This window comes from Tachysurus vachellii, chromosome 9 (genome assembly GCF_030014155.1).
Source record: "Tachysurus vachellii isolate PV-2020 chromosome 9, HZAU_Pvac_v1, whole genome shotgun sequence".
Classification (NCBI taxonomy): Eukaryota; Metazoa; Chordata; class Actinopteri; order Siluriformes; family Bagridae; genus Tachysurus; species Tachysurus vachellii.
Genome location: NC_083468.1, coordinates 15208681 through 15224799, shown reverse-complemented (window position 1 = coordinate 15224799; position 16119 = coordinate 15208681). Strand labels below are relative to the sequence as shown.

The window sequence follows — 16119 nt, the reverse complement described above, 5'->3', positions numbered from 1 at the left end:
TTACAAGACCACACAATTGTTATTTAGCCATGATAAATAAAAGGACAGTTAAAACAAGGTGTACTTTCTTTTTCCCATGACTGCAAATGTTTGTGTGCACATGTGCAGTATGATGTGCTGCTGCAGATGGAGGTTGAGAGGCTCCTAGTCACGGAAAACTCTATAGCAACTGAGAAATCCCAAAGAGACTCTGTACAAAGTGAAAAGCCTGGATCTATTTCTAGCATGTGGCGCAAAAAGCTCAGCAGGTAACATCACATAATATAATAATTAAAGATGTTTTCTTTCATTAAAGAGAATCATATTTTCATAATATACTATTCTGACAGGTTTATTTTGCCTGAGTACATTCTGGACTTTGGACATGTGATTCACGGCACTGTGTCTACTCATATTGTAAAAGTGACAAACAGTGGGCCTCTTCCAGTGTCCTTCAGAGCTGAACAACGTTCTCTGGCAGGCACAGGTTGGTTTAGGCAAATTATTGCTTTTGATTATATATGCTCAAAAACTAAACTTTTTCTGATTGAGTGATATTTGTTGAACAACGTATACAAAAGTAGGTTTTTCTCTTCTCAGGATTTAGTACAGAGTTGGACAGGGTGAAGAATCTGCCCTACTGTGAGACAGAGACATTTGAGGTGAAGTTTGATCCACAAGGTGCAAATCTAGAGCTTGGGGAGATGAGCACTGTATTGTCTATACAGGTAGGTTTGCCATAGTGTTTAAGGGCATTGATCTACTGTATAGTGGTGAACAAATGTAATTCATGGATTTCAAGGGCTTTACTTGTAATGACCTCACTGCCATACAGAAAATCAATCACATTATGAATATTATTGGTTTTATTTATTCAACTCTAGTGATGCATTTTTAGATACTATGATTAGATACTATGATTAGATATTATGAAGGAATACACTTCTAGCTTTTCCTTCTGCAAAATACCTAACTTTGATGGAACTGAAAGAATATAATCATTGAAGGCTTAGTATCTAGCTTATGGTATTTAAAAAAAATCAAGAAGTTCTATAAGAAAAATGTAACAATAACAGTATTGCTATTAAGGACCTGCTAAGCTCTGTCACTACTTATGCCGTCTTTAATTCCTATCATAGTCCTGCATAGTTTATGGTGGGATATTAAACCATTCTTACAGAAGACATTTTCGGGCATGAAGGCCAGGATCTACTTCTCTGCCTATGCCCAAAAATGTCCCCTCGAGTTTCAGTTATGTTTAACCTTCATATTGTCCCTGGGTCCTTTTGACCCTGCTGGAAGAATTTAATGTGTCACAACTTGGGTTTTCTTCCACATATTTGCCTGAAATTTACCAGGATTGTTACAAATTATGAACTTTGCAAGCAAAATTAATTTTGTCTATTTTCGTTGAACTATGTGTTCAGACTAGTATATACTACGCGTTTTTGATCCGCTTGGGTCATTTTGACCCGGCCACATTTAGTGGGGCAATAGGTCACACTTTTGCCCTTCTCAGCGCAATGAACATACATACAGACACAAAAATGCACACATAAAATGTCCACTAACACACGCACCCAAAACACAATCTCACACCCCACACACACATGCACACACACACACACAAACACACACACAAATTGGGCATTGCATTTCATTAGGCCTCCAGAAAAGAAAAAAAAGCCAAACATTTGTAAATATTTCACACTTTTGATATGCCTTCGCCTAGCAGAAGGCAAAATATGATCTACCGAAATGATGCTACACACACACACACGCACACACACACACACACACACACACACACACACACACAGTCAAACACTGTTCAAAGCATTGGGCATTGCAATTCAGTTGGTCTCCAGACAAAACAAAAGCTACACATTTGTAAACATTTCACACACACACACACACACACACACGCGCGCGCACACACACACACTCATACACACACATGCACACACACAAACAAACACACACATATTGGGCATTGCATTTCATTAGGCCTCCAGAAAAAAAAGCTACACATTTGTAAATATTTCTCACTTTTGATATACCTTTGCATAGCAGAGGGCAAAATATGATCTACCGAAATGATGCTATACACACACACACACACACACACACACAAGCACTGGGCATAGCAATTCATTAGGCCTCCAGAAAAAACCAAAGCTACTCATTTGTAAATATTTCACACTTGTTAGATGCATTTGTCCAGCTGGGGGCAAAATCTGATCTACCAACAAGCTTTACACACACACACACACGCTCACACACAGACACAGACACACACACACACACACACACACACAAGCATTAGGCATTGCAATTCATTGGGCCTCCAAAAAAACAAAAACAATCATTTGTAAATATTTCACACTTGTTATATGCATTTGTCCAGCTGGGGACAATATCTTCTCTTCTCTTCTTCCAACAATCTTTACACACACACACACACACACACACACACACAAACACGTTGTGTTTTCATATTCAAATCATATTTGTTTCCTCTCTCTTATTTATGAATTTAGTTGCATCAGTCAGCTTTGGCCTGGAGATATGCTGAGTAATGTTTGACATTTATCAGTCAGTGGTTATCCAAAATAATATTTAATCATTTCTGCTTATTTTACTCAAAACATATTTTATTTTACTTATTTTACGCAAAATTTCATAAGGGTTATCATTCATAAATTAAGTATAATAAAAAAACTGTGTGTGTGTGTGTGTGTGTGTGTAGCTTGTTGTTGGTTGATCAGATGACATGAGGTGGGCAAAATACATATTACAAGTGTAAAATAGATATTACACACAGAATGGTGATAATTGTAGAATTTTTGATTTATAAGCATTCAAGTCAATTTGGCCTGTAAAAAAACAGGTTTTATTATTTGCTAACATTAAAAATGGTCAAAATGGTTTCAAAACAATCTCCTGCCCTTGAAATATACCATCCTGTAATTGTGCATCAACTTTTGTGCCTCTATAGTGAAAATATTCAAAATTATTTTTTTTTACTAAAAAATGAGGCATTTTTGTATATAAATACGGTTTATTATACGAATATATATATATATATTTTTGCAAAATATATGTTAATATGTTGGAAACAAGTTAGACTAAAAAGGTAAAAAAAAAAAAAGGCTATCATATATACTTCATTTTTTATAAGCAGTCAAAACAGACAAAGTCAAGTTGACTCAGCGCTCCTAATTTGTATAGGAGGACAATACAAGGGTTAAATCTACTGTTTGGAGATACCATGAAAGGTGCTGACCTTTTATGATCCTAAAATATAGGAACATCATCAGGAAAGCATATATTGTCCAGTGCAAGTTAGAATGCTTAATTGAAAAGCTGGCAGTCAATGCAAACTATTGGACAAGATTGTAATCCCACAACAGGCAAGCGTTAGATGATGTACAAACCAAATAAACAGGCAATGCGCAAGAATCAAAGACCAGAAGAAAATAAAATCAAAAACCATATAACACACATGGAATATAAGTCTTGGAAATGAATACAGTGATGCCTCGAGATACAAGTGCTTTGACATACAAATTTTTTGAGATACGAGCTGTGATTGACGAAATTTTTGCCTTGAGATACGAGCATCCGAACAAAGATCCCCAACAACCACGTCTGCTCTGTTTCCCCCACCTCAGCTTCCCGCGTCTCACTTGGTTAAAGCCGCCTTTCCACTGCACACGACAAACGACGACCGATAAACCGGAAGTCATTCATTTCCTATGGAGAGTCGCAAAGGGGCTGCGTGAGGTGCCGACCATCTGTGGATCCGTAATTTTTGGATCCGTTTTGAGCGTTGGATCCGTTAAAAAATTTGAACTTGTGCGACTACACCGCATCCGATATGCTGACCGGACAGGTTTTTATTAAAACGACTGGCAGATGTTAGTGAGGAAAGAATGACAAAAAAGACAAAAACAAGTGAAGAGAAAAGCGATGAAGAAAATTAAGCAAAATTAATGTAAAGAAAACAGAAATTGTAGCAATTAAGTTCAGTTAAGAGAATTTCAGTTAAGTTTGTTAATTTTAGTGAAGTTTAGTTAAGTTCCATTTAAGTGTAAAGTAGCATTAAGAGTACAGTACTGAGTACAGTAGCAAGTAAGTGAACAAAAGTGAAAGTGTTATTCCTCCTAACTCCTCCACCTGTTTACTCCTCCCTCAACCTCCGTGCACATCTTCCGTAAAGTAAAACCAGTTCATTTTTTTTAACATTCTCTTTTACTGTATGTTTTTATACAATATTTGTCATTTATAAATACAGGTACTGTACATTTTTCATATTCAAAACACAAACAAAACAACTAGAGTGGAATTTTGCGAACTGGAATGGATTAATGGGATTTCAATTAATTTAAATGGGGAAAATTGCTTTGAGATACGAGCAATTTGAGATACGAGCAAGGTCACTGAACAAATTAAACTCGTATCTCGAGGTATTACTGTATACTGAATGGATACAGGGTACTTAGGGTTTCCAGTTGATGTGAAATCCTGGTGATGTAAAATGATTTTATATTTGTTGCTCTTATATGAACATGCTAAGCAATGACTACTTCTAATGATTCTCCATTAAATTTACTAGTTAGCCTCATAAACTTATATTTGGGTTTATGGCAAACTTTGACTTCCTTCAAACATTAATCTCTCTGCATGTAGGAAATACAGTGTGAACTGCCTCATCAGTTTTAATTACATTTATTGCTCAACAGGAGTCTTGGGCTTTGTGCTCTTTACATAATTATTATGTTTTTGTGACTGATGGAAAGAAGAAATACTTCATTCTTATGGTACAACGAAATGATCGACCAGTCTCCTATTAGTTTCTCTGATGTATTTCTGGTAGGAGAGGCAATGAGCTCCTGCAGAGGTGCATGATAAGTGATGAGTTATTAAAAACAGATTATTTACAGCAATAATTATAGTGTCTGTGATTATACGTTTGCAGTGGAACATCTTGAATGGTTTAATGCAGAAGTACCATAGTTATTATGATGATGATGATTACTCATTACAAGCAAAAAAAACACTGAAAAAAGTAAGCACCCATCCAAAATGAGGGCCACTTGCAATTGCCAACATAGCCTATTAAACAAGCCAGGTTATTTGTTTGTTTATAGAAGTTGGTGATGAGCACATAATTGTTATTTAGGCCCTGATATTTTCAGAATATCAATATCAGAATATCTTGCTTGAAGACCAGATAATGGGTTGGGAACTGTTATCTGTCTAACAATATTTATGCAAATGAACATGTTGTATATCATTGTATTTTTATTTGACTATAGCTTTAGTTTCTGCATTATAAGAAATTTTAGCATAAATCTTAGAAAAAATAGTTCCTCCTTCAATACTGTATTTTTTAATGCATAGGTATTTGGGGGTCCTACATTACCAGTCCGTCTATGTGCAGTGGTCACAATACCCAACTTGACCACCTCTACTAACATGTTACAGTTTGATACTGTTCAATGTGGCATGTGTAAAGTGGCTATAATTCAGTTGCACAACCCTGAGCCAGTGCCCTGCAAGTGGAGCATCAAAGAGGAGGAGCAGCCAAAGAGAAAGGTAAAGGTATTTGGTCAAAATGCCTATACCTCACATAATGTGTACACGTTTGAAATTATGTCACTCTGCTGTATGTCACTGCATACATCATTGACACAAAAACACATGCACCAACCTTGTATTGTTTATTATTATGATCAAAAATCTTTATGGAGGATTGTAGAATTGCTATAGTGGATTGCTATAGTGGAAATGATAAGCATGTCAAAAAGCACACACAGATGGGAAACATAACAGATATAAATCTGAGAAAACAGTGTTTTAATGATGTTCAGATAAAGTAATGAGAACTGCTGTCATTTAATATTTAACAAACTACAACAATATGTTTTATCTTGTCTGCTTGTGTTAAGACTGAGAAGCACATCCCACGTCACCTGAGACAGGAGGCTCGTTTAGAGAAGCTGACTTCTCCACTTATCTTTGAGATGTTGCCATCCAGTGGTATGCTGTATCCTGGTGATTGGATTAACATCCAGGCCAAATTCAGTCCAGCTGAAGGGGTAAGAATTACTAGCTGTTTGTGTTTGATCCAGTAGCCAGATTTTTTCTTCTTCCATTGATATGGATATAAATTAGAGAAAAGGATTAGTGAATCTAAATTTTACATCCTATGTGAAAAACAAACACTATTATGGAGAGTGCTTACATCCATGGCCCCTTTTAAGACATAATGGCATCTTAAAGGCTGTTAATGCTTAAAATAGTGATGAGTTCTCACACATTCATACCCATTTATGTCACAAGGCGCATACACAAGCATGACACCTAAACTTTCACCTGCACTCAAGCATTCAACTAAACTATGGACTAGATTTTAGCTAAGGTTTTAGAGCATACTGTGACAGAAAAGCCAAGTATCTAAAATTAGATAATTAGACAATTATTTATATTTATTTGAGATATTTGTTACTACAGTACATACATTTTTGTATAAAAAATAATAAAATGTAAAGTTTTTTTATAGAGAAAAGGTAAAAAGAACTTGAGCAGGTGGAAAAGTTAAATAATTGTATTTAATGTAATGTTTACTTTGCAATACTTTTGCTCATATTTCTGATGGTTGTAAATAATTCTGGAGGTGACTGTTTTTGCAGAAAACATATAGAGAGAAGCTGGTGATAGCTGTGGCCCAGAGCACCCAGAGGATCTTACTCTTAGCTGAGGGACAGGGATTGGAGCCACAGCTAGAGTTTTCCACCTCAGAAATCGAGCTAGGGCCTGTACTGCCCTACAGCTATGGAGATGAGGTTGAGGTGCTGGTCCACAACCCTTGCCATTTCCCCATTGAGTTCTACTCCCTGGACTATGACAGCCAGTACCTGGAGGAAGAGAGGGTGAGTGTTTTCTATATCCTTTTTGAACAAAAGTTCTAACTGGGCATTAAGAAAGAAATGACTTTTGAAGCACTGCATCAAATTTTTAAGAATGAAAAAATGCTAGAGACTTTTAATAACAAGCTACAATTTGTTTTCTAACATGTCAAAATAGTGTCCATAAACACATTCTTTTTTACTGCATACTACCAAATTAGAAACCTTCACAGACCAAGACCACTGTAGATACAAACAATTAGGTGGGATAGTCATGTTCTTTGTGATAAGTTCTGTATAATGTATGCATTTCAACTTTGTTCAACTAGCAAATAAGTTCATGGCATCTGGTTGGGCAGCACCACAGCTTTCAGTGTCACAGCATCCTCTGTGTTGTCATCAATAATCATTACCTCATAAACCACAAGCTCTGTATTCCAATCCTTACAAAATACCTGACCATGACAGTTTATTGAACCAGTCAGCTTTCCTCAGACCTTTTCAGTGTTACATAAACTTAATCCATATGTATCCTCAGATCTTGCGGTTGTTGAAAGGATATGATGCACATAATATATTACTGTTGCCCCCTCGAGCCCCTGGTGAGCCTCTGCCTGCAGAAGTTGTAGACTACTACCAAGATCACAGGCCCCAAAATCCTGAATCAGGTATTATTAAAGTATATTTAGTAAAGCTAACTATACTTAATAATGCGTTATTCTGTGTCACCCACATGACATGTTGATATGACATGACATGACATGATCTCTATTCAAAGTTGGTCTCTTTCCAAAGCTGGTTGATCTATAGTTTTCAAATTGCATATACTTATGTAACATCTGTTATAATTAGCATAAGCATTAATGGAGTATTTAAAGAAAAATGCTTATACTGGGTTTTCCTTACAGATGTGGTCAATATCAACAACAGAACCAGCAGGATCGGTGATCTGGAGATAAATCCTGTTTCTAGAGCTATTGCTCACTACATGGGCATTGATTTGTCACCATCAGGCCAAACTGTTCAAAGAACGAGGGGCATTGCCATTGTAGTGCATGGTGCTCCACTGTCAGGTAATCTCTGTTAATCTGTGAACCTCAGTTTGTTAAATAATAACACATCGTAGATTCATTCAGACCACACAACAACACTATTTAAAAAATAAAGGCCCCATTCTAATTTTATAGACAGCAGCATACCTAGCACATTTAATTCTATATTTGGCCCTTAGCATAGATAACATTATTAATAGATATGTAGTGTATGTTAATCCAAGTGAGTGATAATTTTACTATGTACTATAAATTCATGCCTGCATCTCTATAAATGGCATCTAGCTTTATCTTTCTATGGTTATTGGTTTTGCCATTGCTACTGGTAAGATGATTGCATTGCATTGTATGTGTAGGTAAGACAGCTTTGGCTGTGAACTTGGCGAGGTACTATGGTGCTGCATGTCTGAACATAGACACAGTGGTGCAAGAAGCTTTGTCATCTGGAACCAGCACTGCAAGCAAGCAAGCCAGAGAGCTGATTGGAGATGCCATGGAGTCTGTGCAAGGCACAGAAGAACATACTGGTGATACACATCCTCTTGAATTCTTTTCCACATTCTTCCACCTTGTATTTTTTACATTTATTCAATTAGAACTAATTTAAGTACATTTTGCAATGTCTTTGTGAATATAAACATTTTATGTATGTTTTTGTGTGTGTGTTTTAGCCCCAGCTGTGTTAGATGGGAAAACTGTGGCTAGTGAGACTGTAGGTATTCTCAGCGTTGAGGCATTAGCCCAACATGCAGCTGAGGGTGTTCAAGATACTGACTCTAAAATCCCTACATCCACTCTCTCAACAAACAAGACCAGCATCATGGGAGCAAAGAAAGACGGTGGCTCCAATCCCAATGCTTCAGTGGTATTCACCTTCAAACATTTATACACAGTACTTAATGCACACAATTATATAGATCTCCAATGAACTGAGCAGTTGCACTTAATTAACAAATGTTTACTGAATATATAGAATATATAGAAATACATGTTACCAATACTGTTTTTGTAACCCTTATTTACCCCTTTATATTAACAATAATCCATATTAATTTTGATGTCCCAATTTTTTTTACTTTATTGGAGCTAAAAAACATAACAAATGACAGAATTTGGGTGCTCTTGTGTCCAAACATAATTTATCACATTTAATTTAGCCAACATTTTTCGCTCAGTAACTGTTTATGCTGTATTACATTTCATTTTTATTACATTTAAAATGAGTTTTCATATGTATTCATATGTAAACATCTTGTATTTAATTGCATTGTACCATATTACAAAGTTATTGTATTACATAGTAACATGTCGTAAATAATATTGCATTGAATAGGTGAAATACTGAAAAAGAATTATACATTGGATTACACGACAGAATTCTATAATGCTATGCCTGCTGTTTTCATCATATGAAGATTCCTCTTATAACCTAGTTTTATTCTGTGTCTGTGTGAAATAAACTGGATATGAGGTGAGTGTAATTAAAGTTTATTGATTAATTACAGGCTGGTCCAACTCCAAGTGTGAGTCCAGCAGGTGAGCTGAGAGGCATGAGCAGTTTACTGCCTGATGATCTACTGTTAGAGATACTGTCAGAGAGACTACAGGTAACAAAGAAAAAAATATATATATATATATATATATATATATATATATATATATATATATAAAAACCACCCAGAAAATATTCTGACTGCATTATTTAACATATGTGTTAAACATTCCTTTTCAGTTATCTGTTTATTATTTCACAAAAAGCTTCTTTGCTTTGATGTATACAAGTTATGGTTTTCCGATGTGTCGTAGCTTAGTGACTGCAATCAAGGCGTTGTGATTGATGGCTTGGAGACACTGTACTGCCGCTTTCCAAGCACTGCACTCCATGTTATCATCAAAGCCTTCAACAACCGCCAGCACATCTATGTTATCAACCTCACTGACAGCTACTTTGAATTTAAATCCAGAGAGAGAGCTCAACTGGAGCTGGCAGGTAATGATGGAGGACAAAATGGGAACAGGAGATAAGATGATAATGACAGAATGAAAAAGAAATTAAGGGAAAAAGGAAAATATTTTTAAAAGAAAGCAGTATATTATACTATTTAATTGGAAACAGCTTATAGGGTGCTTCCTTAGGAGCATTTGTGTTAATGATACAAGCTGCAAAGTATTACACAAATTATTAGCACAGTATACTGATGTTTATATGTGTTCAAAATCTGTTAAAATCTGTTTATATGTGATCAGAGGCCTTACAGAGGGAACAGACTGAAAGAGAAAAGCTGCATTTGCAGGAGATGGACGAGGATGAGTATAATGCCCTGTGTGAGGAAGAAAAAGAAAGTGCAAACCTGCTAAATGAACTTAGGTATAGGTAATCTCCAGCAGTTCCATGTCAGTTTAACAAAAAAGCTGCATATTTGGTATAAAATTTAATTTGATTATGTAATTGCTATAGCAAGCAAGAGAGGCAGCAGGAAAAGAAGCACGAGGAGGAGAAGCTCAAAGTGGCGGAGGAGATGGAGAAAAAAAACAAGAAAGGAAAAAAGGAAGAACATGCCCAGGTCAGAGCTGCAGATAGTGAGTATGCTACTGAAAAAAAATTAGATCAGCATTTGATGATTTGATATTCTTTCTCTATTTAGCCTGTTTTAGCACTGCACTCAGACACTGGACAGGAACAGCAGTCTAAAGTGAATAGAAAGATGTCTACCAGCACAGAAGCCAAAGACTCACTTTTAGGGGCTACCAGAGAACTTGATAAAGGAGGCAAAAAGAAAGCCAAAGACAGCAAGCCACCTGACCATGATCATTCTTTACTGCTACTGGATCAACTGGAGAAAGAGCTGGTCAGTTTGAGCCATTTTTAAATCTATACTACCTGTCAAAGTAATAATACAGTATATCTTATAAAGTCATGTCAGATGATTTAGCTGTAACTGGGTAATGCCAAGCTTAATCTCTCTTCCCTTACCTTAATATAAAACAGAGAGCATATACCTACTTACTGTAGTTTGCAACATTTTAGATAAAGCTCCCATTATCTTTTCCTTGTTCCAGTATCTCTCTCTGTGTGACATGTACCAGGTAACCGATGCTGAAAGGCAGCTGTTTTCCCGGTTCCGTCTGTATGAGCAGAGTCAGCCACGCATTCAGCACATGCTGCAGAACTGGGATAGGACTAAAGGCCTTCTGCTGAATTCTCCTCCTTCAGAGGAGCAGCAGCAGCGACATGAAGCCCCAGAACTCCATAAGCCGCATACCAAGTTGTCCAAGAAGGAGCGGGAGAAAGAAAGGATGAAAATGGACACTGCTGATCCTAAGCTGCTGTCGCCAACCCCCAAACAGACTCACCTATTGTCCTGTGGCACAGAGGGTTCAGAGAATGAGCTGGCAATAGAGCTTATACCCTACATCTGTATCTCTATCAGCAAAAAAGAGGAGGCAAGCATAGACATGCTTCTCAGCAGTATGAAACTGCCATATCTGGATGAGGTACTGCAAGACTTGGGCTGTACAGAAAAGACTAGTTTAATGGTTTATAACCTGACAAATTCCAGCTGGTCTATACTCCCCTCTTGTGCTGCTTTGTTAAAAAAAAAAAAAAGCTGATGTTTTACTTACTCACTGATGTTGTCCTCAGGTTTTGGATGGGTTAGGACTTGGACCCACAGGTCCACCCATTCCTCCTCCCATGCTGTTCTCAGTAGTCCAGTACCCCAAAAGAAGTGTGGTGTCCAGCTCCTATTTTACTCCTGGTTGTTTCACCTTCTTGATGCCCTCATCTCTGGAAGTCTCAGCTGAGGAGAAGCGGGAGGCTGACTTGGTGACAGAAGCCTTAAGCTCTACTGTGTCTGGCAAGGTATATGCAAAGATTTTACAAAAAAAAATTTTTTCCTCATTAATCTACACTCATTAAACTGCCTGCAGAGGTCAGAGACAGGATTGTTGCAAGGCACAGTTTTACAAAACATTTTTTCTCTGCAAAATCCGACAGCCGAGTGACCTCCATAATTCTCAAACAGAAGAAGTTTGGCACAACCAGGTCTCTTCCAAGAGCTGGTTGCCCGACCAAACTGAGCAAATGGGGAGAATGGGTTTGAGAATGGATAGAGTGAGGTTCATCAGGTTCTTGGTCACCTCTCTTACTGGGTTTTTGCAAAACACATGAAAGCCCACTTGGAGTTTGCAAAAAAGCACCTGAAGCTCATCAGCTGCTCAATACCACCCGAAGGAAGTATTGTGGTGGAAGCATCATTAACTTGAGGCTGTGATGTTTCAGATTTTTCTTTTAAATACATTTACAGACATTTCTAAAATTCTGTTTTCATTGTCATTATAAGGTACTGAGCGTAGATTAATCAGAAAAAAGTAAAATAAATGATTGTAGTATCAGGCTGTAAAGTGAAGGGGGTCTGGATACCTTTTGCATGCACTGTGTAAAAAAAAACAAGTGGCAGAACAGAAGTTGTTTTCCCAATTATCGGGAAGTCTCAATCCCTTTGTGAAATAGATACTTTGATTGCTTTGTCTGCTTAGGAGGATGTTACAACCCTTAACAAAGGCAAAGGGAAGAATGCCAAAGTGAAAGAGGAATCAGCCAAGGGGACCCCAAAAGACAAGCAACAAATTCCTGCAAAAAAAGGACTAATAGACTCTTGTTCATCTCCAGAGCACAGCCAGCGGTATATGCAAGCACACACAAATACACTTTTTCTGTTTTGCTTTGAATCAAAATAACATAATTATAAAACTAAACACAACCTGATTAAATGCTGAGAGCTCAGTTTTTTAATGATTGGATTTTGTTTATTATGTTATGGCTATTTTGTGAAAAGTTTATATAAACATATAAGGTAAAACTGTATGTATTATATAATACACAAGGTTGTATAACTTGCTGTAAGGAATGAGCAGCAGAATCCATGTGCATGATGACACAGAGCTTTAATTTGATCCAAGCAAACAATTCCAAATTGCAAAACACACACGTAAACGTAGAAGACAGCGAGATCAATAAACCAAAAAAAGAAGTCGGTAAGGCAAACTAAACAGGCAATTTGAAGGCAAACAATCGAGAATAAATCCAAGAAACGAAAGCACTGGGTCATACACGGAAAGACAATACTTGCACTCTGCAATATAAATGGCTTGGTTTGCAACAAAGTTGAGAATACTTTGCATGGTGTGTTAGCATTTAATCGAAGCACATGCTACACACCACGCCAAGTATTGTAAACTCTGTTACGGAAGTTAGTATTCTGGTGAAGGCTTCCTTTGGGGGACTATCGTTAGTGTTCTATCACATGCCCTCCCTCTATACTTACAGTACAGTGTACATATCGTCGCTGTCAGGCGGAATCCTCGTATCTCCAAAACCGTTATTTTTCAGGAATTTAAAAAAACGCCGTACCTTATCTGCAATGCACAGGGTTTAGTCCGCATTGCAGTGGATTGTCTTGCGCTAAATTCCTGTCCTCAGACGAGCATCAGAACTAGCGGGGGTCAAGATTTTTTTCTTTGAGCCCAGTGTTTTGAAGACATTTACCTCAGAAGACGTGTTGATTCGTTGCGACTCTTCTTGAGGAGAAATATGCCGCGAAGCTCTCCCGCGGAGTGAGGAAGAGGTGGGCAGTTGAAGTGTCCAATGGAGTTATGAGATTTGCGCTCAAGCTATTTTCAAGACTTTAGATTGGTTAATAACTTGTAAAAATAACAGACCCACGTGGGGACTGACCAATAGCATCAGTATGTGAAAAAATATGAAATTGACAAAATTTGGACATACGAGGTTTCCGCCCGACAGCGACGATATGCTTTTATCAGCAGCACCACATCAAGCAATTTTTTATTTTAAATTTATAGTAATAATTGAGATGAGTATTGGGTATTTTTATAGTACTGTAATTAAAAAAGTGAACCAGTTCCATTGGATTGGGATGCAAAAAAGCATTAGCGAAAGCATTTCTCATGTACAGTTATTCTTCTTTTGTTACTCTTTGTTAATGGGTTTATGTTTCTCATAAAGGCTTACTCATTTCCGCTGGGTTGTGCCACCAAATGGAGAAATGACCCTGAGACTGTGGTTCCACTCGTCTGTGCCTGGTGATTTTAAACAGACTTTGGGGTTTGAAGTGATGGGGACCAAGCGCTGTTATCATCTCTACTGCAGAGGCATCTGTGGTTTTCCATCCATCAGCAAAGACCATAAGTGAGTATTACATGCAGAGTGTCTAGAGAACATTCAGTAGGCTGATGACCAGAGCTCAGGTTAGCAACTGTTTAGCCCATATTCTGCTATTTATTCTGATGGTGTGTTTGTGCTCTAGAACAGTGTTTGCTCACTGTAAAAAGGCCATGCAGAAAAAGAATGACTTACAGAAGACATACATTATCCGCTCAGGCCTGTATGACTTCGGGCCCCTGCTTTGTGGAAGAAATAGAGAAAGGTGCTTTAGTTTTTTTATTCTTACAATTTAAGTACAGATTGCATTTCATATTAAATCCTCAAATATTACTTACACTGCTCATACATATAGACATTTAAAATGATTTATACTTGCAGAAAATCTGGATTACTTCTCATGAATTTGTGAATGTTGCATAATCACATAATATAGGGGAATTTATAGACTTATCAAGGCAAATGCAAGTGATATAATGAAGGTATAACACTGACATTGTTTAATTTTAATTTACATAGATACATGGAAAAGAAGTGCCCAGAAAATGAAGAAAGACTAGTAATCCACAACAACTCCCCCATGGTGGCAGAGGTTAATTTTTGCCTCCACCAGGACACCAAATCCACCACATTTATCCTGGACCCTCTGAGCATTGTTCTTAAGCCCAATGAGAGAAAGGTATATGTGCAGACTCTTTTTTTATGGCAGTGAATGCTGTATGGATTGGTGATAATGGGTGGGAATTTATTGAACATAGTACTGATGACCAAAGACAGTGCCAAAGACATTGGCTTACAGTAGTAAAAGTGTGTTTGTGTCTGTTTCTGATTCAGAAAGGCTTATTTATGACTGGGTGTTTTGTGTTTTTAAATTTGTTTTCTTGCAGGAGCTCAGAGTATCGGCATACCCTACCACTCCAGGTCTTATAGAAGACAGTGTGGTGTGCTGTATTAAGGAGAACCCAGAACCTACTATCTTCCACATCTCTTGCAAAGGAGTCCGACCAGAACTGGAAGTGAATCGCAAGCAACTTAATTTTGATAAGATTTTCCTGGACAGGTCAGGACAATGATACAAACACAAACTCTGTCTCTGGAGTATAAATATGAAACTTCACACATACACAATCCCTGTCATCCATTACCAAAAACCAAACGACAGAAGCTTGTTAACCTAGATATCCTTTTAATTTTGGTTTTATTAAAATTCACAGTCATTAATCAAAGTCATGATTTATTAAACACAAGGTGCAAAAAACGAAACAGAAGGTAGGCACATGCAAAAAGGCAAAAAATAGGGAATGCAAATATGCAAACAAAAAAATGAGAATATGCAAAAGTATAGGAACACATGTGCAGAAGGTGTCCAAATCAGCATCCAAAAACATCGGAAAAAACAGATTAAAAGTTTGGTAATTGAGAATGTGGGAGCACTGGTGGTTGCTTGGGAATTGGAGTCTGAGGCAGTTGTATTTGTCGGTTGCTACGAAGCAGGAACTGTGACTTTTCTTCTTTGACAATTGATTTTACTCTGGGCTTAAGATGTTTGGGATTGTCCTCTACCAAACTGATGGAAAGGCCAAAGTGTGGGGAAAGAAAGCATCTGCTCATGATCCAAAATTTGAAAGCCCATCTGTGAAACATGGCAAAGGTAGAGTCACCACTTGCATGGTTACTTCTGGAAAATGCTCACTAAGGTTTGTTGATGATGTAACCTGATGGCAACAGGAGAATGAATTCTGAAGTCCTACAGGAACATCTGTGTATTAATTTTCACAGAAATGCTTCCAGTCTAATTGGAAAGAATTTTATCATGCAGCAAGACAATGATCCAAAACACACTGCCAACAAAGGTCTTTATCAGGGAAAAGCAGAAGGTTTTAGATTGGCCAAGTCAATCACCAGACCTTAGAGTCAAGAAGCTTTTATTGTCATTTCAACCATATATAGCTGTTGCAGTACATAGTGAAATGAGACAACATTTCTCCAG

At 37.3% G+C, this 16119-nt stretch overlaps 2 protein-coding genes across 2 annotated transcripts in view; one reads left to right on the top strand and one right to left on the bottom strand.

The window, feature by feature from the left end:
• The window catches only part of mbtps1 (membrane-bound transcription factor peptidase, site 1), a 252276-nt gene that overhangs the window by 91519 nt on the left and 144638 nt on the right, over positions 1-16119 (bottom strand). The window lies entirely within an intron of this gene.
• Positions 1-16119, top strand: part of LOC132851104 (hydrocephalus-inducing protein homolog) — a 75346-nt gene that overhangs the window by 31142 nt on the left and 28085 nt on the right. Inside the window, 23 exon segments of the mRNA XM_060877739.1 lie at positions 109-248; positions 330-466; positions 580-707; positions 5386-5580; positions 5934-6083; positions 6678-6917; positions 7432-7561; positions 7802-7966; positions 8302-8472; positions 8617-8810; positions 9433-9552; positions 9752-9935; positions 10193-10319; positions 10404-10509; positions 10591-10794; positions 11033-11440; positions 11589-11807; positions 12485-12630; positions 13535-13579; positions 13974-14156; positions 14275-14394; positions 14649-14808; positions 15017-15189. Coding sequence (XP_060733722.1) covers positions 109-248; positions 330-466; positions 580-707; positions 5386-5580; positions 5934-6083; positions 6678-6917; positions 7432-7561; positions 7802-7966; positions 8302-8472; positions 8617-8810; positions 9433-9552; positions 9752-9935; positions 10193-10319; positions 10404-10509; positions 10591-10794; positions 11033-11440; positions 11589-11807; positions 12485-12630; positions 13535-13579; positions 13974-14156; positions 14275-14394; positions 14649-14808; positions 15017-15189 — 3845 coding nt within the window.